This window comes from Perna viridis, chromosome 7 (genome assembly GCF_037379345.1).
Source record: "Perna viridis isolate PV_CMFRI_1.1 ecotype Kerala chromosome 7, ASM3737934v1, whole genome shotgun sequence".
Lineage (NCBI taxonomy): Eukaryota > Metazoa > Mollusca > Bivalvia > Mytilida > Mytilidae > Perna > Perna viridis.
Genome location: NC_142451.1, coordinates 29,775,364 through 29,799,312, shown reverse-complemented (window position 1 = coordinate 29,799,312; position 23,949 = coordinate 29,775,364). Strand labels below are relative to the sequence as shown.

Here is a 23,949-nt window from a genome sequence, read left to right as displayed (position 1 = left end):
AGACTGCTACTTAATTGCTAATGCCTTTATGAAACTTATCAAGGTTTTTCATACCAATTCATCTGTCATTTTATTTCATATATTTAAAAATAAAATGATTCAAATTCAAGGTTAAATAAGTTGGGACAAATTATCCAAAACTAGGACGAATTGGCAAAAAATGGGACAAATTGATCAGACACCAAGATGATAAGACGGTGACACCGAAGGAAATTGTAATTGACACTCACCCACAAAGACTTCAATTGTAACAAAGGTGCTTGCTATCAAATATGCAGCCCGACTAGTATATTCGTGTTTATATTTGATAGTGAATGCAAGCTTTTAAATTAGATCCTGTGATTGTACAAAAAAGAAGATGCGTGATATGCATATAACGATATAACTTTCTATAATATTATTTGTTCAAAGTAATCCATGCATGTAACATTGAAATAAGTTTGCAAAAGTATCCTTGAATACAGAAAGGGTGTTTAATAAAACCTTTTAAAATAATTGCATGAGTCTCATGGTCTTTAAGTAATTAAACAATAGCTTTAAACTGGTTATTCTTTAATGTAACCAAGACTGACATGAACGATTTAATCCTTATATACAATTGGTGGGCACATCTACCCTCAATATCCGCAAAGCATAATGTAAACGACGAAAATTTCGCGTCGGGACAATTTTCACTCGTGACATTTTAATGAATATTTATCGCGGAAAGAAAAACTCAACATACAAATTTCCTATACTAATTTAAGTAATTAAAATGTCTGACTCCGAAATTTAAAATTACGCGAATAAAATATTTGGTCCATTTAATCGTAAAAACACCCCGCGAAAATCTCAATGTTTACAGAATAGACGGTAGTCATTAAAGGGAAAACTCGCTATTGCTTTAACAAATACTGCACGTGAAGAAGGGACAAAAATATTATCTTGATGACACCCTAGATATGTTCATGTTTAAAATCCCAGTGAATTAAAAATCATTATAGGTCTATGTTAATACTTTACAGTATTTTTACAGTAGACACTAAAAAAACTCATTATGCCTACATTAAATATGACCCACTATACTCTGACTACTTGTAGGAATCTAGAAATCATGGTAAGAAGAAGTACTAGAGGCTCTAAAGTGCCTGATTTGCTCAACTTGGCTTAATTAGACACAATCTATTTTTTTTTTTTTTTTTGTAAAAGCGGCCATGTTTTTTAGGATAAAAATTCCTGATGCTCATACCTAAGGACTTTCATTTTATTCGACAGTAATTAAATAACATTATAACAATAAAGTTGAAAACGATAGCACTTTCCGTATATCCGTTACACCCTTCATTTCGTGCATTATAAAGCTAAGACATCGTTGCTTCTAGCAGATAATTGAGTTGATAATTCAACCGTCTTTGTGGATATAAACCACTAAAATCCGCCCCAAAAAATCTTTCGTAACACAGTTTTAGCCAATCATTTGCACGATATGCGAGACGCTGACCATCAGCTGACTATTCTATACTTGGTTTAATTTTTGTTTTCGTGCTAACATATGTACTCAATACCGTAGGCACAGTTTGCACTCATATGTGGTATTTGTAATTCATGACGGACTGAGGGATTTATTAACGCCCTTGGCTATCATTTGGGATCTCTCAAGGACGGCGTAAAGCATTGAAGCGTTTATAAACAGTCCTCTGGCAGTCATACCCGTGAATGTGGGTTATGGTGTATTTGGGGAAATTATATAGAAGTCATGGGACCACGTTCATTCGTTCAATCATTCATTCATTCATTAAATGCACTTCCAGGTGATTTAATGTCCATCAGTGACCTAGTGATCCAATTTGTGATCTGCACTGTTCTGACATCGTTGGGAATTTTTCAGACATATCTATATATATATTATGATATGATTGTGTCACCGTAAAACATTGTATATTGGTATGGAGCTGGCAGTGGCGTCACCCTCGTGCGATGCCTTTATAGTTATGGTTGACCAATTGTCATGAAATTTGATTTTGAGTTTATATATATGGCCCCTACCATTTTAAAATAAAGGTCATCCATGTAACTGACAGATACCGCACTTTAGGTTCCTGTTAATTTAAAAAAAACTGAGAGTCCAGAATTTTATCAAGCTAACCTATAAAAGTGCAATGGCCAATCCTTAACATGACATATCAAGTTCAATACATCCATGCAAGTACACTTTCAAGGAAGAAGTATTGTAATATGTATATGACTTTTTTAAAGTAGAATTTGTTCCCCATTTAGATGTTTAGTAACACATATTTATCAACATGTGCATAATTTAATTATTGTAACATCGCAAATAAATGTAAAAAAAATATTTTAACATGGGTTTTCGGATTGTCACGACCATAAAAAGATGTTCTGAACCTTTTCACTCATATCAGAATTCTGCTAAAACCTAACGTTTTTGGAGATATACTTCTTTTACGGCAGCCATGTTTTTTTTTTGGACGTATTAAAAATCCTCACACTAGTTCACAGGGGGTTGCTCCCACTCCGTATTTCTACAATCGCTTGAACCGAAAGCTTTCGTGTTATACACCACTCGGGCTGCATATTTCGTAGTTGTAGTAAGTTAATGTAGAATACCCTAAGGAACATTCATACAAGTTTGGTTCTTATTGGTGAAGTAGTGACAGAGGATAAGATTTTGTACGCAATAATATTAAAAACGGGGGCAAAGTTCGAAAAGGGCGATAACTCCAACATGACTTAACAAATTTACGCAAATATTAGACCTCAAATGGATCTCATCATGTAAAACATTTTTACACCATACCAGAATTTGCCTTAACCTCCCGGTTTTGGAGATATAGACGAAAAACTACTGTCTGACCCCTATGTTCTATTTTTAGTAAAGGCAACCATAAGAAGATTTTTTAAAGTAACAATATTAAATATAGCAAAAGAAATCCAAAAAGGGCAATAACTCCAAAATGGCATGACATCAAATGGATCTTATAATGCTGAACACTTCAACTCCTATGTCAGAATTTGGCTAAACCTAACGGTTTTGGAGATATTTGCAAAAAATTACTGTCTGATCCCTATTTTTAGTACGGCAGCCATGTTTTTTTGACAGATCAAAACCCCCACATCAGTTCTAGGTAGAATACTCAAAGGAACATTCATACCAGTTTGGTTCTAATTGAGCCAGTAGTGTCAGAGGTAAAGAGCTCAGCATATGACCACAGCTGTCAAACTCTTGTTCACTTTGGGCAAGTGTGGACAATTTTAGTTTTCGACATACTTAAGCATAAGGACTAATAGTTCATTATGGATACAATTGGTTTTGACACAACATAGCACAAAATTTGAAATTCAATTAAAAATTTCCTAAATTGGACAAAAAATAATGAAAAAAGTTTTTTTTTTTAGTGTAGCCCCTTTGACTCCTTACAACTGAAAATCGTAAATGAGATATTTGAAATCTGAGTGAAGATCGAAGGCAGAAATTTTTTTTTACGGAATCCAACTAAAAATGTTCAAAATCAGACTGACAATAGAGAAGTCGATTTTTGGGGGTGTTGACCCCTTGACCGCTTATTACTTGAAAACCTTACGAGATACCTGAAATCTGATTGTAAAACCCAGACATGAAAAAAAATCTAAAATCTGACAAAAAATAAAAAAGTTTGATGTTTATTTTAGGCAAGGCCAAATTTTTTACCCCTTCGACTCCGTAACTGTTTAACCAGGTTACTTGTAGGGTTCAAACAACTAATGTCATTTCCCATAGGCTTCGATGCTAATTTCACTAAGTTCAATGAGTTATAGAGCTTCTACCTTAGTTTAACCTAAACAAAGACTATACATCACCTAAAAGCTGCATGTGTACACTAATAGCCCTGAAAATATTATGTGGGGTTTACCTACCTTGCAATGTGACACTGGCTCCTAGAAGACAATGAGCTAAAAATAGAATGGGAATTCCCTTACATTTCACAAAAAGGGGTCTTCATGCAGAACTCATAAAAATATTTAATTCAGTAAGTTACAGTGACCATTTTATGTAGAAATAAAGGAAATATAATTGCCTGCCAAACACAAGCCCACTTGTGCAGTTTTAATGTGCACTTTTTCCACAACATAACACAAGTGCACTAAAACTTGTGTAGGATTATTTTTGCGTATGTTCTAAAAGCTCTTTGGTTGAATCAGTGGTATGTAACCTATAAGCCTACCCTGTAAAATTTTTGAACAGAATTTCAAAAGAAACAGTTTGACATCTGAAACATAAAAATCAAATCAACGATGAACTTCTTCTATCAATTCTAATGATAACACCCATTTTCTTCTTTTAGCCATTTTTTTCCCAAAGGGGTGGGGCAAAAACCTCCAAAAACCAAAGGACCCTTCACCATGTCCCTAAAAACAATGTGCTAAAATTTCAAAAAGATCGGGAAAGTTTAATTCCGGTTATCATAAAATAAATAAATGGAAACCGAAGACAACAACAAGGTGATACCATTATATGTACGACCAAAAATATTTTTGCTGTCCTATTAAAAATGTTATTGACGGATGGCAATTGATGCCAATAGCTATATTTGGTGATTATTTGTTGGAAATTCATTGGTAGACAAACCTGGAGAATGCAAAACAAAATAAATAAAATTTATTTTGAGGATGTCTTAAGTATTCATTAGACCTCCCCCTCCCAAAAAACCCAAACCCAAAACAAATCATTCTATACCTTTTCACACTACATATTTCCTCAAATATAGAAAGAGTTGCATATACAACATGAGCAGAAAGATGGACATGCTAATTGCTGTATTCGCTTTCCATCTAAAAAAAAATAGGGTGTTTAATTTGGTTTGTAACTTGTCAGTCTCTATAACATATCAACACCATTTCTGTTATAACTAGGCACAAACATTCAAAAAAGTACATCTTTGTTTAAGGCTATAGCATTTATTTATGAGAACTGAGAATTAATAGTAACAATAAAACAAATATATACAATATAAATAGACAATTGTACAGAAATCACCAATAAGATATGCTCTCAAAAAAAAAAAAACAAAAAAAAAACACTGCATTTGTGAAGCATAAACCACAACTAAAATATATGCATTCATAAACACAAATCTTCCAACAAGTATGATTCCTACAAAACATGATAAATATAAACACAATTGTCATCCATTCAAAACATTAAAGCATAAAATAAACATTATAACAATAATCTACACATATTTTCCAAAGTAAAATTAAATTCAAACATACTGTAAAAGTACTATTGTTCGTGGGGTACCAATTTTCGTGGATTTCATACATAATGTATACCACAAAATTTGATTCCCAATGAATTGAATTATTTACTTTAAATTGTATGACAGAATAATCAAAACCAAGAATTCAAGATTCCATGAACTTGTGCTTTTCGCACGAAAAATGATACTCACAAATATAAGTAGTGTACTTTAACAGCACTCTTAAGTGAAAATTTATTAGTAGAATTTTCAAAAAGTATATAAGTACCATTAAATAAATATCTAAGTGATACTTTAAAACCAAAGATGTTAGTACTTAATTGACACTGATGTTGGACTACTTTTTCCAGTCACAACATGTGTGCAAAGTTTCATTATGATGAGACCATATTAGCTTCAACCCACACTAAATCCGAGGTGTGACATTTCCATTTTCAAATGCAACTGTCATATTTAAATTAGGTGGGCATGATTGCAAGCACTTTAGTCTTTAGATCAGTCAAGAATGTTTCAAATTCAAACTAATTATATAAAATGTCATGAGTTATCTCCATTCTTAGATGGGTTAATGCATTATGGTAACAAGTATTTTTGTTGAGAACAAAATATTGTCATATCTAAAGCTATTACAAAAAATATTGCTTATATTGCAGCTGAATTATAATCTCAGGAACTAAATTTCTGAAATTCATATTCCAGAAAAAAAACTAAGGCCACTCAAGCCTAATTCCTTGGTTATCATGCCATTTTTCAGAAAAATCAATTAGGGAGGGACATATTTCTTTATACCCTCTACCTTCCCCCCCCCCAAAAAAAAACAAACAAACAAGAGGCTCCCAGGAGCCTGAATCACTCACCTTGTCGAATTTTGCCTTTCAAAGGCAATAAATTTAACAAGAAGTTGTCCAACAATTTTGACTCAAGAAATCTTTGGTAGGACTATCACAAGATCTTTTCAACAATTGAAAGTTTCTTTTAGTCTATCATAGTTTTCACGATATTGACTGAAAACTATTAAAAAAAAATTATTTTTCCCCTTCCAAGGGCAATAACTCTTACAAGGAGTCTGAAGACTTTTGTAGTCTTATTAATATGGATCATTTCAGCTACTGAAAGAATTTGGATAATTTGGAGATATCTGTGAAAAACTACTGTCTGACCCCTATGTTCTATTTTTAGTAATGGTGGCCATGTTTTTTTTCGACAAATAAAAAATCCCCACATCGGTTCTATGCAGGATACCCCAAGGAACATTCATCCCAAGTTTGGTTTCAATTGGTCAAGTAGTGTCAGAGGAAAAGATTTTTGAAAGAAAGAACATTAAAAATAGCAAAAATTGTTGAAAAAGGGCAACAACTCCAATATGGCTTAACGGATTAAAACCAAAATTTGGCCTGAGATAGATCTCATCATGCTGAACACTTTTACCCTGTCAAAATTCAGTTAAACCTAATGGTTTAGGAGATATATGTGAAAAACTACTGTCTGACCCCTATGTTCTATTTTTAGTAATGGCGGCCATGTTTTTTTGACGAATCAAAAATCCCCACATCAGTTCTATGCAGGATACCCCAAGGAACATTCATTCTAATTAGTCAAGTGATGGCAATAGCTCATATGGTCTTTGGCCAAGTGAGCTAAAAAGTGATGACATTTTTCAAAATCATTCATAGAGAAAAAAATTGTGGGAGGTGATTAATTTCTTTTATTATTTTATTTATAGGGCTAATACATGTAGGTAATGATGCACCTTCAAATAGATTGGGGAAGGCATGAGAACTGAGAAATTAATTTTGAATGGCCTAATTAGAGTTCATAAAATATGCAGGAAGAAAATTTAAGACATTTAATGGTAAGGTGTACACTTTTCTTTTTTTGACACATCTGACACCTTCGGATAAAAATCTTGTATTAACAGATCTGAATGTATAAAGAAAATAATGCTTTTTTAACACTCTTATAGGCTAAACAAAAATCATATGGAAAGATTCTGAGTAGAGGCATATTAAAGTAGGTAAAATGCACCTTTTTTTTTTTTTTTACATATCACAGCTTTCATGGGAATATAAACAGGGCTGTTATTTTCATAATCAGATTTCTCTTTTCTTCATAAGGCCATTCAAAGTAAATATCTTGGTTCTCAGACTATTTTTCTTGAAACTCAAAGAGGGAGGAAGGTACTTGTACTGCCAAAAAAGGTGACAAGGGTGTTTGCTAAAATTGTTCATAGCAAGAATTAAGTGAGGTGCTGTTTCGTTTTCATTCTATTGACATGGTGATAAAGGGGTAAATTCACTAACACTAGTTTCTGGCCTACTATTCTGCCAAAGTTTCAACTTACTTTTTCAAATTTACTATTTGGCTATTTTAAAGCTAAATTACTATCTGAATACTAATATACAGAAAATGCATGCTGTTGCGTGATAATTTTGTCATAAGGAGGGCACAAAACTCTACATCTACACAGTTTTCGAAGAATTTTCACAAAAATGTGAGGATTATGGGTAGTTTTTTAATCCAAAAATATAGAGCGCAAGCTATGAACAACAAAATCTTTTGTCAGGAGTTGTAATGGTACAGAAGGCCATTTTTGTAGAAATATCAAAGAGTTCAATAAATGTGCTCGATATTTTCTACATAAAAATGTCTCATGAAATAAGCTATTTTAATACAATGCGGCTAGATTTTCAAATTTTGCGTTATTTACCTCAACAATTTTAGTGCAAAACATACATTAACTGCAAAGAAACTTTGTTTTTCATGAAAGGCACATATTCAACTAGTAAATTATGCAATTTCCAAATTTATCTGAAATACTTTAGTTTTTGGGGCTGATTTTGATATTTTCTGAACATACTCCTTTGAATAACAAGCCACCATCAAAAGAAGTCAAAATTAAAATTAAAATTAATAGTAGTACTCTGATAAAGGAATCAATAGTATAATTTTACCGGTAACATTGAAAGCTAAGTACCATGGCAAAGCAACAAAACTATGCCAGACCTTTGGTTTAATCAAATCAACTGAAAAATTTCAACAATCCTGATTTTTTAATACCTATATATACTAAAATACAAACATATCTATGATTGAGACATGCATTATATTAAGTTTTTCAGTAAGCCATGAAGGGCAAGATGTCTTACTGGTGATAGTGTCTATATCAGTCTTCAGAAAACTCACAATAGTAATAAAGTATGTTCAATTGTAGCAAAACGGACAGACACAAAACTTTCTTATTTGCCACACATTACAAAATGTTTATCAAACATAGGACAATATATTCATTGAAACCTGCCAGGATTTGGTTGACAGGTAACACTGTAAACAGTATATGATAGGTTTACCTGTATGTAAAATCTGTTAGGACTAGATAAGTACTCAATACATACAAAAAAAAAAACAGGTAGACTGATGAAAAATTTGAAAGAGTTAACTCATTTTTGTAAATAAAATAAATGTCAAAAGATGAGTAAGTTGCTTTTAAATTTAGCTAGTTGATGGTTTCTATTGACATCCCTGCTATTATTCTATATACCAAAATATTAAAAAAAATTTCATTAAAATCATACACTTCAATTTTTTTGTGATTAAAAAATGCACTTGACTTTTTAAACACTGGATGGTGATTAAATTTCTGTGAGAGCTTTCCTATAATTCATTATTTTCCCAGATTTCTACAAATTTCATGGGAGAAACTGATTCTCCTTCAGCCTATTCTTGATTTAAACTATGGTAAAATTAAGTTTTTAACATGCGCACTAGCACTTGGATGTTAAAATCCTAATTTTCTGTCTCCAGTTGGGAAATAATTCAAACCACTCATTACTGAAGGTCTGTCTGTCTATTACAATAGGACTTGTCAGTCTGGTCTTCAGATTTATTTTTTATAAGTTATCAGAATTTTCTATTTTGTGTTATTTGCAAACTTATCATGGTGTATTTCTATAATATGTATTTAAGCATATGAGACCATCCTCATTCTATAAACAATCACTTGCTTCACTTTTGAATGAGAACTAAGGACCCATTCTCATGAGTTAACAAGGTCATGTGACAAGACTTACAAGTCCTGTAAGTATCGTCAATCTATACACTTATAACAACATGCACCTTAAGATACGTATGTGTAAAATACATATTTTAAATCTGGTTGCTAAAGGTTTGATACCACACAATAACTTTTTTTCAAGGAACAAATAAATTTCATAATCTTCCTCTCATGTTGTAAAAGAAACTCATTATTTATATTACCCAGACATGATTTTACGAGGTCTACGAACAAAGGGGAAATTGAGAAAATCAGTAGTAAATGTACAGTAAAAAAAAGAATCAAAACGGTAAAATCCGGATTTGAAATAGCGGAATTCTCCTAAAAAGCGGAACAAATTCATGTCTGATTACCAAATATCAATACATAAAGTACATGAACTATAAAACAACAATTTTCATTTTATATTAAGACTTCAAATTTACTTTGAAAATTCAAACATTTATAAATAAACCTTCAAGAATCAGCATGAATAACCCAAAGACTTGAACATTTTTAGTAATATCTACTACATCCATTAACTACTATTTATATAAACCAATTTATTTTCACAATGTACGATGTCAATTGAATTTTGTAGTCAATTAATTTTGCATTTAACAATCTCTCAAAGATCTCTTCTTTTATAAAGAGAATTAGTTGTCACAGTTAGCAAAAATAAGTTGGTTTATAGTAAACAACAATGCAAGACCTTTCTCAATAATCCAAGCTTATAGAATGTGAATCTACATTCTATATTATGAACTTGATTGATAAACATATCACTGATGCTCAATAAAAACAATTTAAACATGAATATACATGTTATCCACTACTTGGCACCAAAGAAAGAAAAACCAAAATACATTTGGCCATTTCACAACATGATGTCACCAAGAAGCTCTTATCACAGATCAATCATACTCATGGCTGCTCTCCCTTTGTTTAGGAGTTGTTCCCCCTTCCTCTAACTTTTGGTTGACTCTAGTAAGATTATCATACATTCCTGACTTGGTCACACTGTGAAAAGACACATTTATCATAATGTAATAGAAGAGCTGTGATGACAGCTCCATTTTTTCATTATACAGAAAAACTGAATAAAAAAGACGGAATTTAAAAAAAAATTTTTTTATCAAAATATCCGATATCACTGTTAGTGTAAATTCTGACGTGTTATTAATAGAATTTGTTCTTTTAACAATACACACAGTTTTAAATTAATTAAATAAACAAATCAAACCACATAGAGTGTCAACAAATTAATTTTAAAAGCCACGCTAATCGTTGTTAAAACACACTTTGATCATGGTTTGTAATAAAGCAATCAGTTTTCCAACTAATTAGTTGACTTCGAGACATCAGGGTTAATTAACCTTGAAGCCCTATCGAGGGGACTGATTGATTACCTCGAGTTATCCGAGGTTTCGATTCATCCACGTTCGAGTCATCCGAGGTAAAAATGTATTGGAGTAAGGGGAAATTTGCTGGGACTTTGTAATCAGTTCAAGTTATCCAAGATTTTGACTAATCCGAATTCGACACATCGAGGTTCGACTGTATTGTGTTTTTCTGTTATAATATTCAATACATGTATGCATTTGCTACCATTTTCAGATTTATCCCTTTCTAATATCTGTTGATTAAACAATGAATATATTCTCATTTGAATTTTCCAACTAACTTTTCAGGATTTTTTAAATTGGGTTCAATTTAGCAGTCCTAAAATAGTATCAGGTAATATAACTTATCAGATGATAGGTAGTTGGAGAGAGTGACTATCAAGCATGTTACTCAAGACTTTACCGTATAGCAGGTAATTTTCCAGTGCCAAATTTTGCAATTTGTTGAAAGAATAGGGGTTCTTAAATTTCGCTGTCTATATTTTTGATGTTTCCATATTTAATGGTATGAAAATTATATGTAAAATATCAGGACTAAAATTTGGCAAGCTTTATTTTTTTTCGCAATACACCAAAACGTCCCACATATATCTAAAATTTCCCGCTATACAATATTCTACAATTAAAACCTTCTCTCAACCCATTTTGAAAGAAAGAAGAGAAGAGGCAACCACAAAATGATCTTAACCAGTTTTATTAGCACACCAGAGACTTTAAGTGTCAGTCTTTGTAATAATCAGGCAGCAGGTGAAACATGGTATGATAAAACCCATCATTTTGATAGTGTAATTTGACTATTTGCACCATCAGAATCAAGGGAAAAAAACATGGTTTTCCATTTCATGTTGGTGCATTGAAATATAATTTCATTGAAATGCACTGTAAATGACCATTTAAAGGGCAGATAACTCTGTCAAAAACCTCATTTTTCCAACATTCTACTGAAAAAATTACAAACAAATCCAATGATGCAGAGATTAAATAATGGTCTTTTCAAATAGAGGAAGGCTCCTTGAGTGATATTACATTGTCTCTGATATTTCCCATTCTGCCCGATTCTTACAAATACTTACACTTAACAGGAAGGAATCACATAATTACTTACACTTCCTCCATCTCCACCTCTTCATCACTATCTTGAGGTACTTGGAGGTAAGGGTTATCATTTGCAGGTCTAAACTTGTATCCCGTGATTACAAAGAACACTATTGTGGCTAATTCTTTAAATAGTTGATCTAACCACTCATATTGGAATGGAACAGTAATCTGTAATGACAGAAAAAAATACCTGTACAAATGTAAATATTTTTTTGTTCTAATAACGAAAGATTTTAAACTTCTTGTACGGTACTTGATGTACTAGTAAGGACATGAAATACTTAAATTAACCCAAATAATCAAAATTATGAACTAGCATAAATTGTCTTTGACACCAACACAGATGTTCCCCAAATGTTCCCAATATCACGGTAGTATCTAAAATTAATTTCTACTGTTCTATAATTTTTTTCAATTTTTAAAAAAAAATTTCAATTTTTAACCCGGCGGTCATTTTTTCATTTCAATACAGCCTACCAAAGGCCCTTGTAGTGACCTATTTTTAGTCCAAATATCTAGTCTCTATGATTTTTTCCCTTTTTTATGAATTATTTTTGTCTTAATAAGGCAACCATTTTGAAATAATAGCAACGATTGAAATTTCAATATGTTCATGCACACCTCAATATGGTGACCTATTTTTGTGCCAAGTTTGGTTTCATTTCATACAGTGATTTAAAAGGAGTTGTGCAAACGAAACATTGGTGACAGAGAAGAATTATAAGCGTCAAAACAAAAACAATGTTCCTCCACTATGCTGGGGAAAATAAAAAGACATTAACATATCTTTCACAAATAAGCATTGTATTAAACAACATTAATAAAACTGTTTTTTATTACTAACATTATAGCCAGAGCAATGCTTCAGGTTCTTTATCTCATAGAAATTGTTTTAGTAATTGTGACCTTAACCTTTGACCTATAGCAGATCTGTTTATACTACTTGATGACAATCCGTATTTTTCACAGTATTCTATGGAAATGATCCGTAAAATCCTGAACTTTCTGAAATTTTAACAAAGGTACTTTGGAGATATTCACAATCCGTAGAAAATACGGAAAATCTGTATAAGTAAACACCTCTGCTATAGGTAAAAAAAACTATCTGATCTTCTTTGTACAATGTATTTCAAGGCTTAATCTACTCTAAATTCTTAAATAGGACGGATAACTTATGTGGCAGATGTCCATTATGGATGTAAATAAAGAACTGGAAGTCAATATATGGAAAAGAAAGGGGACATTAATTTCTGTCTTGATACTTACACTGATAAGATAAACTATAATTCTGGTGAAATAGATATAACAGACAACCTGAAAAACAAGAGCAAAAAGAAAAATTAAAAATACATAAGCTAATTAGCAGCACGTCATTAAAGTTAATAAAGACTACAAGTTAATGCTTTCATCTGAAAAAAAAACCAGTAGAGCACAATAGCACTTTACTTAGTTCACAACAGGATACATCAAATATATGGCCTTTTGCACAATATAAAGTAAATGCTTCACCTATACATGAATAAGGAAGAATTAAACAGTATGGAAAGACTCTGATTAATATTCAGTTTAAAAAAGATGAAACCATATTTATTGTATCAGTTTTGTATCATAAAAACAAACACATGGTCCTGTCATGAAGACCCCGCAATATTATGGGAAAGCTGCAGGAGATAAAATGAGTGTCATCCCAAGTCCAAAACCCTCAGTTTCGGTCCGAGGACCTTTTTAATTCATTTACCTAGGTCCTGTACTTTTAGACCTTTTCATTTGTACTTTAGTAAGGGCTTCTTTGATTTCCTCAAGGAAACAATTAATTTGAAGCTAGGGAAAGTCCAGGACATTGTTTCACAAAGCACCTGTATGACTACCACACACATTAATCCTTAATTAACCCATAGGACTAATGTGCACATAAGTCTTATGTTTGTTTGTTGAACAATGCCCTGGAACCCCTGAACCTGTTGATATTAAGGGTCTGGAAACAGCCATAAAACCCGGTCATTGATAAAAAAATTTTGCAAAACCGGCCACCATTTTCCAATATCAGACATAAAAAATTGTCAACCCTTATAAATTACCATCTGCAAGGTTTTATTAGTGCATAAACATCCTGTCTACCAGACTCCTAATTGTTCACTGGAAATTAATTAACAGGTGTGTGTCAATTTTAGCCAATGTACAGCCACCTGAGACTGTGACTTACCTGTTACTGATTAGTTGACTGCATAATTGAATTAACGTTACACATGCAGCCCTACTGCCTATACGAATTAATTAAAGTGACTCAAAGAATTTTCATACATTTATTACTTGATTTATTAAGAAAAAGATTGACAAGTCCATCATTTTCCCACCAATCTTTCAGAGGTAATGAAAGCACATGGTACCGAAACTACGAATCAGTCGTAGTTTGTAATTATTAATTTATTGATTGAATCTTTTTAACACAGAAATCAACAGACCATTTAAATATGAATACAAAATGTATTCACGATTTTCTTTTACAAATAAGCAACATTTTTTTTTTCATCATTTGGAAATTGATGGCTGTTATCCAATGTGATGAAAAAGTCAGAGAGATATGATGTTTTGTTTACATGTTAGAATGTCCACGTATGGTTGAAACTGAACTTGTTCACTCGTTCTGATATTTGTAAATGATATAGCATGTGATGAAATACCACAAATTCCAATATTTATCTCAAAATAACTACATAGAAAGGTTTTTTTTTTTAAAGTTTATTTTCGATCTGAGCATGTAAAATACTGACACAAAGTCTGCCAAAGTTCGATAAAACGACCGGCATGGGCTGTCAAAATTTCTGGACCCTTGGTTGATATATAATCTTTCTTTAGTAGTAATACAAGTTTCTACAAAGTTTCATTCACAGTCATGTCTAGCATTTCTTCCTTATTTCAGTTTATCAGCTACAGATCATTTCACACAATTGACAGCCAGTGAGGGGACTCTTTTAATACTTGGGTACGATATGAACAGAAAAAATTCATTTTCATTGTCTGATGATATCAGTTTTCCCATTTTACTTGATTTATCGTTTTTAATGTAACTTACCATAATGTAGAATTGTCTGAAGAGTTTGAGTTTAAGGAGACATATTGCAGCTTTTCCATCTGTATTAGATGCTTCTGTCAAATGCCTAATAGACCTGTGAAAACATACAGGAAGTTTTATATTTCAGTGCTATGCATACCATCAATTAAAAATCAGCAGAACTATAAAAAAATCTTTGAGAAAACAGTTAGAACAAGTACTGGAAAGGGAAAAAACAATACAATCCATCAAGCCAAAAACCATTTGATTAAGGTGAAAAATCTGTATTGAAAGTGTAAAAAAACAGACAGCAGACATCATATAGGAAACCAACAAAAAAATGAAATTCTACAAAGAAATGGAACATTGAAATCTATATCTCAAAATGTTGTCTGAGGCAGATCAAGGGGATTGTGGATTAGCCTTATTTCCCAATCTAAAAAGGGAGTAGGGACATAAAAACAGTTATTATATTGTTAAAAAATGTCAACTAATGATCTGAGTATAAAGTTCATATTTAGATTCATGAAAGTACTTACTATTTTGTATTTTGGTTTTATTTCAATTTTATATTTAGGTTATATGCTGTTTCACCACATCCCTTCTTTTTTCCTTTATTTTCGTAGTAAGTGACAAGGTTCAGTATTCAATGACATATGGAAGTTTGTGACTGGATTCATTTTCAATGTCAAGGTTAAATGATAAAAGACAGAATTTTGTATTCACAAAATTAATAGAGATACTTTTTATTTGCAAGCTCTTCATTTTTTTTGTCAATACACATATAGCAAGCAAGAAAAAAGAAAGTGAAAATGAATTGCTGCCAATAAGCCCCTTTAAAAAAATAAATCTTCGGGAGGGTTAGATGCAAAGCTGAATAGACTGATACTCTATACTAAGAAAATAAAAACTGTGAAAGTTTGTGGGATACCAATATTCGTGGATTTTGTGGGTGAGGTAAACCACGAAATTTGATTCCCAACGTAAGGATTATTTATGTTAAATTGTATGACAGGAGAATCAAAACAATGGATTCAATAATTCACGAACTTGTGCATTTCCCTTAAACCACAAAAATTGATACCCAAGAATATAAGTACTTTCACAGTATCTGAAAAAATGAATAACGATAATTGCACTGACCAGGTATATTTTAAAATGGGATTTCCATATGATTGACCTTCAGTCTATCATGCTACCAGTCAATGTCATTGTCATTTTCTCTAGAAACTACATGTACCAAGAATTAAAAGTTAATTGAAACAAACCAATGTACAACTATTGTGTGCTTCCTTTAAACATTGGAAAAGCATACATTTAATCAAAATTTGAAAAAAAAAATTACAATGTTTTAAAACTTTAGAAAAAAACATGTACTTTACTTGATGATTACTGTCAAAAGTTACCTTTACATTTTTTCCATATCATGTTTACAGAACTCGTTCTACACAGTATCTTTACAAAGTGTTCTTTCCAAAATAATGTAACAATAAAAAATTATTCACCATAAGAAACAAGAAATCTGTCAGCAATGGTGATACCCCAGCTTTTAATCAGGATAAAAGGAAAATAAAGTCATCAGTAAACAGGAAGTTTTTGTCACTTTTTCAGAAAATAAACCCCACCATACACATACCTACAGAAAGAATGTCTTAAAATTTTAAGTTGTATGAAGAGTAGTTGCTGAGAAAAATGTGATAAGAAAAATTGCTACAAATGGAAACACGAACTCCTTCAAAGCAGAGATACAAAAACTTACCAGACAACAGGAAAGAGAATAGCACCACAGCACAATAAATCTATCATGATGAATATCTGTTTCCATATATGATACTCAGACTGACCCTCCTCACTCTCTTCCATAATGATGTAAGCAATGTTATCAAATACCTAAAATACAAAAAAGAATTATATCTTCTGTTTTGAGACATTTACATATTAAGGTCAATAAGGAGGTAGACCTAAGGTAGGGGACATAACTATTAAAATCAATGATATGTTTGAATCATATTCAATTCACCAAAGCCTATCTACCTTTCATTTGAATCAGAATGAAATCAACCCATGTTTCTTTGATGCTTACATGAGATTGATGTAAATTGCTGAATACAAACATTTTAATGATTTTTAAGAGTTGTGTCCCTTACCCTAGGTCTACCTCTTTAAACAATCCATACAACAAACTGCATGACATCTTGTCTTACATAGCATTATTAGTTAATCAAAAGGTCATAAGTGATGTTTACATTTTGCAATATAATGCCTCTATGACAGTTGATGGAAAAGATGATGGTACTCTCCTTGACAAAAATAAGATTGCCTATACCATGCAGCATATTGGGAGAAACAGATTCTTCCACTAATGAGATTAATTCATTGACTTTTCACTTTTTGAATGCATTCCATTCATGCAAAGATGGAATTTCTCAACACTCAAAAAAGAAATCACAGACCTTTAACAAGGACTCGCGAAAGACTAGTTATTCTTCCATGTATAATACTGTCAATGTTTAAATCATTGGGGTAGTCTGAAATTCATGATCATATGTCACATTGTTAGAAATCTACTACTAAATATTCTCAAAAGTAACAAAAATTTAAAATGGCCCTAAAAATTTCGATGTTTACACTATACACTGTGTTTTTAAATACCTTATATATACCAATGTACTGGTAATTTCATTTTTTTTTGGGGGGACAAGCAGAAATTCTGTAAAAGTTTGTTTGAATACAACAATAGAGTACATACAGAAAATACTTGAAATTGTGCGTTAGAGGTCATAACTAAAAAAGCATTCTGGACAGATTGTACAAATTATTTCAAACAAAATCCTTCATACATACATAATGATTTAAATATTATTATATAGATAGCAGTGATTTACCAAATGTTCGATAATTCACACTGTGAAATAAATTCTGTAATTTCACTCTCAGTTTTTCCAGCCAAAACTTCACAACAAGAATATCAATCTGTCGTTCATAAAATATTAAATTCATATTGAAAATAGCAATGAATAATGGAGGAAATCTATATAATAAATAGGATAATCAATTGGTTATCGTGAATAACCACATTATGATGATCAATCGTGCCAAGAACACATAGAGATTTAACTCAAGCATGGAACAAGTTCCATGCACTCATTAAATCCAGACGCTACTTTGGCACTCGAGATCATGTTTTGGTTGTTCACTCATTCCAATTAATTAATATTTCATTATTTACCTGAAGAGGTATGATAATCAAAAACAATTTCTTTTCTTTATCTGATAAGATATGTTTGACAAACGCCCATCCAGCTCCTATCAGAATAATAGTTATAATCATCAGTGAACCTTTCGTTCTGGAAAAGACAAATCACATTATGCATCAAGAGGCATTTTTGTTTGTTTGTTTGTTTGTTTGTTTTTTCTGAAGGATTTTTTAATTGCATTGTTAATCCTCTAGAAATAGAGACATGTAACAGTCAATTCACCAGGTTTTTAAGTACCATCCTGTGTAAGAATCAGGCAATGGGAAGCTTTGTTTGATCTTTTTTGCCTCAAATATATTAAAAACATGTAGAAAAACAACTGAAAAGCTATTTAAATTTATCCTGAAGCATCTGTGAAGTAGATATTTCTAGACTGCTTATATAGAAAAAAAGTGTGAGAAAATTTTCCATATATTTGCTCACGCAATTTTACAGTTATCACCCTTGGAACTTGACTATGAAGGTAAAAAAGACAAAATGTCACACTGGACTTTACCTTAGATACTTATCTTACAACATCATTGTTCTGAGAGTGAATTCTTGATTGTCTTAGAATCAGAAGTTTGACTAGTCCTCTATTAACTTTTTATTTTAAGTACCAGTCCACATAAAATTCAGACAATGACACTGGTACAGTGATTCATGGTGAAGAAAAACCCACCAAACAAACGATGCTTTTTCAGTCTATATATGCTATACTTTCACATAACAACAATCTTTTCTACATTCAGATATGCACTTTTTAAAAAAAATCATACATTCATCTTCCACTAAAACAACCAAATGGAATCAAATCAAGAATGATAACTCTTGCAAAGTGCCAATTTTATGTACAATCTACATAATTTTTATTTCAAAAGTACAAAACCAAAAGAAAAGCTAAGACTGGTATTGTGATCAGTAACTTTTTCTCAGCAAGAAATAAAACAGAATTTGGTAGGTTTTTGACATGCATGAATCACCTCCTGTCTGATTTTTAGAAAGACTGCTACTTAAATCTTATATATCCCTCATAAGCACAAATCAAGTTTCTCTTTTTTTTCTGCCACTAATGTCCTTGACACAACGTTCACTATTCAACCAAGTACTTGTACATGTACTTACAGATATACAATATAATACAACACAGCCCACGCCTCTTCATGTATTCCTTCCTTCCCAATGTAATAAATATTGATCTAAAAAGAGAAACCAAGATTTAAAATTGAATCTCCGAATCTAAAGCTACAAAATAAAAACATTTTAATGGTTTGTCAAAATATGATATCTTTTTTATCTCTAAAGTCTATACAACTCATTGCATCTTCCTACCTGTAACTTATTTGTTACAGTTTTCTCTGCATCTACTTATCACAGCTACTTGATATTTTGACAGAAGCATTTTCTAGATATGCCATATTATTGTGGGATTCTATTTCTGGTTAAGCAACCTCAACTTCCTAGTTGATGACTTTATGGTTTGTATATATATAGTTATCGGTTTGAGGAGAGGGGGGTATCTTTTGCTGAACAGTTTTTCTAGTTTGTTAAAGACAGTAATATTAATTGCATTTCCTTGTTTCTCACATGTTATTATTAAGTTTTCATGAATAGATTAAAGATGAGAACAACAGATAGCACATATTTTCCCAGGAAACTTGTAACACTATCATCAATTCCCATTTCCTACAAAAATTAATGCATACTGAAAGAAAGAAAACAAAATATGTAGCACAAATATTAAGTGGTAAATTCTACAAAAATACAAGGAATCTATGAGGGATGGCTTACTTGTGATACCCATCATGATATAAGGAAAATTCAAATTCAAGATTTTACACAAGTAAGAAAATGCTTTGCACGATACAACATCCATACAGGAAGCTCTGTACAATATATCTGCATACTGTGATTAATATAGTATACGTGAAAAATGTTAAGACAATTTTGCATATTACCACTGTACGTGTATAAGGAAAATTGAAGTTTTTTCAGCAAACAGGAAGCAGATGTCAAATGAGTACAAAATCACAGTCCATGATTCAGTATACCTATATAAAGCTTTGTATTAAATACCAACAGCCTGTGATTTACAGAAGCTGAGAATTTTATTATGGAAAAAATGTGCAACAGAATGACAGCTGTGGTATTTATGTAAAATTAGTCCTAAGTTAAGACACCATTATTGGGTGAAATCAACCACAGATATTCTTTCCAGGTGATAGAGGAAACAGATATAGAACTGTGATTTAATGATGCTAATGCAACTCCACACAAAATATGACTGAACAAGCACAAGTGGTTCTTGTTAGGCTGACCTAATCAGAAAACTTAACATTAAAATCTTAATATAAACTTCTTAACTCAGTACACCCTGGATGGAAAAAAAGGGGGGGGGGCATATGAAGAATCAGATTTAATATTGCGATGTAGAGATGCTAATGCAATTCCAAACATATAAAGTGGTTCATATTAAAATGGCCTATCAGAAAACTTTACATTAATATATTAACATGGATGCAGATGCGGGAAAAGTAAAACCTAACCCTTGCCAGACAAGACAAAAACTAAATTCTAAGTCAAACAAGATTAATTTAGCTAGACATTCTCAACTTGGGAAAGGCATGAAAGATGCAGCAAAGTTTAACTAGTTTGTTGGACTCCAACCCTCCCCATATCTCTAGCAAATAAAAACAACAAAGTACACATTAATACATAAAAATGTACATGTTTATATTGCTATTTCATGGAACAAAAATAAATTTTACTTACTGCATGGAACATACAGGATAAACTTTTCACTACGATAACAGCAAACATCAAATAGTGTAACTTATACACATCCTCTCTGAAAAGAAAACAGCCACACTAAAGAAAATGATAAATCATAGAGTAGCCAATATACTGAGTCAAGTCTTGTTAAACAAGAATTGTGGACTTGAAAATATGTAACTAGTGTTGTAGGATTCCTATTTCCTGTTACCCGGGGCAAGTGAAATTTGGGTCAGGGAAAGTTAGGTACTTAGTTACACTTTCCTGTGGTAAGTTGAAAACTTCATATGCTGTAAGGATTTGTTTTGTTAGGAAATCAGTCACTGACTGTGGGAAAGTTGATTTTATATGGATTTTTCTGGGGGAAACCTCAATTTCTGAAAAATCCTAGAACACTGGTAACTGATTTTGTTTCTTGTTTGGATACATTAGTGTATTTCTTGGAGATATACTGGTACAACATCTTCATTTGTTTCATCCAGCTTAATTAATCACTTAAGGAGGTAGACCTAAGGTAAGGGACATAACTCTTGAAATCAGTGATATGTTTGTATCATATTGACGATTCAGAAATTGAGGTATACTTTAAGTTATATTTATTTTATATGCTGATGACACTGTAATATCAGCCGAATCTGCAGAAGAACTACAATCTTCTCTGAATGCAATGTTTTTATATTGTCAGACTTGGAATTTAAAGATTAATGCTGAGAAAACAAAAGTTGTTATTTTTATGTAAGAATCGTAATGTTGAAAATATTAGATTTAATCTTAATGGTAAAGAATTGTGTTTAGTTAATGAATTTCATTATTTAGGTATTAAATTTTCTAGGAAAGGGTGTTTTAAATCTAACAAAGACAGATTTGTACAACAAGCACGAAAAGCTATGTTCTATGTATTACGCAAATCAAGAAATCTATGTTTACCTATAGATATTTTACTACAAATGTTTGATTCAATGATTGTTCCTACTTTGATGTATGGAGCAGAAGTGTGGGGATATGAAGATAATATTATTATAGAGAGATTGCATCTTGAATTTTGCAAATACATATTGAAATTTAAAAAATGTACACCAACATGTATGATATATGGTGAACTTGGTAGAATACCTATGTATATTCCTATTAGTGCAAGAATGATTGGTTTTTGGGAATATGTTATAAATGGTAAACATGAAAAAAATTCCTATACTTTGCACAACATTTTATACAAGTAAGATAAAGAAAATGTGTATCACTCAAAGTGGTTAAACTTTATTAAAGATATTTCAATTAAGACTGGTAATATCCAGATTTGGAATGATCAGAATGTAGATGTCAATTTTCATTTATCCAAAAAGGTTAAACAGTAATTATTTGACACTTTTGTTGAAAACTGGAAAAATCAAGTACATAACTGCTTTAAATGTTCTAATTATAGGATGTACAAGACAGCTTTTAGTTTTGAAAATTATTTAACTGTATTACCACAAGATTTATTGTATAACTTGTGTCGACTCAGATGTAGTAGTCATAAATTGCCAATCGAAACTGGCAGGTTCTTAGCCATTGATAGATCTGAACGAATATGAAATCTTTGTAACAAATAAGAATTAGGTGATGAATTTCATTATCTGTTCAATTGTATTTTTTTTATTCAAGAAAGATGTAAATTCTTGCCAAAATACATAACTGACAGTCCAAGTACTGTTAGCTATAGGGAAGTAATGAATTGTGAAGATAAGTTTACTATAATAGGCCTTGCCAAATTTATTAAGATAGCGATGTCTTTATTCAAATGATATCACCTTCCTGTTGTGTTCATTCATTATGTTCAACATTGTTCATAATTGTATATATGTTTATTTTGTACTACTATGCTCCATGTGGAGCCTCTTAGTGAAATAAAAAAAGTTTCACGTTTCAAAAGTTTCAAAGTTTCATTCAATTTCACCAAAGCCTATCAAGCTTTCATTTGAAACAGAATGAAATTAGTCTAAGTTATTTTGATGTTTACATGAGATTGAAGTAAAATGCTGAATAAAAAAGTTCCTATGATTTTTAACAGTTGTTTCTCTTACCCTAAGTCTATCTCCTTAAGCTACAACATTTTTTTACAACAGACCTGTTAACAAATACCTAATCTAGTCATTCTCAATGTCCAGACACTGACAAAAAAAAATCTAATTCATTCTCTAAAATTTGTAACCAGTAATCATCTGTGGCAATTACTATGAGAATTCAATTGAAAAATGAAAGCAAAACAAACTTATTGCACATCTTTCTGACCTTTGATAATGATTGAATGACTGATTGTTGGGGTTTAACACCCAAGAAGCAATATTTCAGCTATATCCAGGCGATCCTTTGATAATGAGAATGTATGATAACAGCTTACATTATTTAAGTATATAACTAATTTGGTCCATAACCATTAAAAAATGTTGTTTCTAGCAAGTAAAAAATGATGACACAGGCAAATGGACTGAAAATCAATAGAAGGACTCCTCTTGAGCAGAGCTAATTCAACCTTCTGTAACTAAATGAAGTAACAGTCTTTGTTAGAATCATGCAATGTAATAAGTGAAACCTCCCATAAAAGGTTGCACATTTTTATTTTTGTTATTAAGTTGCTTCATGGGTCTATGTGCTGAAATGTCTAATTATTCATTCTAATCCATCTGGTCTTGGGAGATAACTGGCAAAGAAAATCCAATAAAATGTAATTCTATTGTTTTCCAGTGTCATTAACAGAGTTACCTCCCTTAATTTTGGAATTTTACTGAGGGTTATATGAAAAGCCATGCGTAAATTTCCATTTACTGCAACATAAGAACTGAAATTTCAAAAATAAAAACATGTAGGCTTTCCTACCATGTAAAACATTTTGTGTTGATTCTTAGTTTAAGTGCTACTGAAAATCACTCCAAATGTACTTACACAGACTTTTTGAGAACACTCATCCAAACACACCCTGCAACAAGGTACAAGACAAAGAAGGAGATGTAGAGAGGGAACAGGGGAATTTCTCCAGCAGACAGGTATGTGTCTCCATTCTTTTCTGTGATCTTTAACTATGAAAAACAAAACATATTGTGTTATAATAGACCATTTAAATTCAGATGTTTAAATCAAAGATGAT

General features: G+C 31.6%; 1 protein-coding gene across 1 annotated transcript in view; it reads right to left on the bottom strand.

The window, feature by feature from the left end:
- Window positions 1-6,933: 6,933 nt before the first annotated feature.
- LOC148612211 (protein GPR107-like) overlaps window positions 6,934-23,949 on the bottom strand; it is a 29,098-nt gene continuing 12,082 nt past the window's right edge. Inside the window, exons 7-15 of the mRNA XM_088593444.1 lie at window positions 23,748-23,881; window positions 20,826-20,901; window positions 19,179-19,252; window positions 18,047-18,164; window positions 16,577-16,707; window positions 14,839-14,932; window positions 13,032-13,079; window positions 11,773-11,933; window positions 6,934-10,284 (exon numbers count right to left, since the gene is read on the bottom strand). Of these exons, the coding sequence (XP_088449570.1) occupies window positions 10,179-10,284; window positions 11,773-11,933; window positions 13,032-13,079; window positions 14,839-14,932; window positions 16,577-16,707; window positions 18,047-18,164; window positions 19,179-19,252; window positions 20,826-20,901; window positions 23,748-23,881 (942 nt within the window). The 3' untranslated portion in view covers window positions 6,934-10,178. The remainder of the gene's footprint in view (window positions 10,285-11,772; window positions 11,934-13,031; window positions 13,080-14,838; window positions 14,933-16,576; window positions 16,708-18,046; window positions 18,165-19,178; window positions 19,253-20,825; window positions 20,902-23,747; window positions 23,882-23,949) is intronic.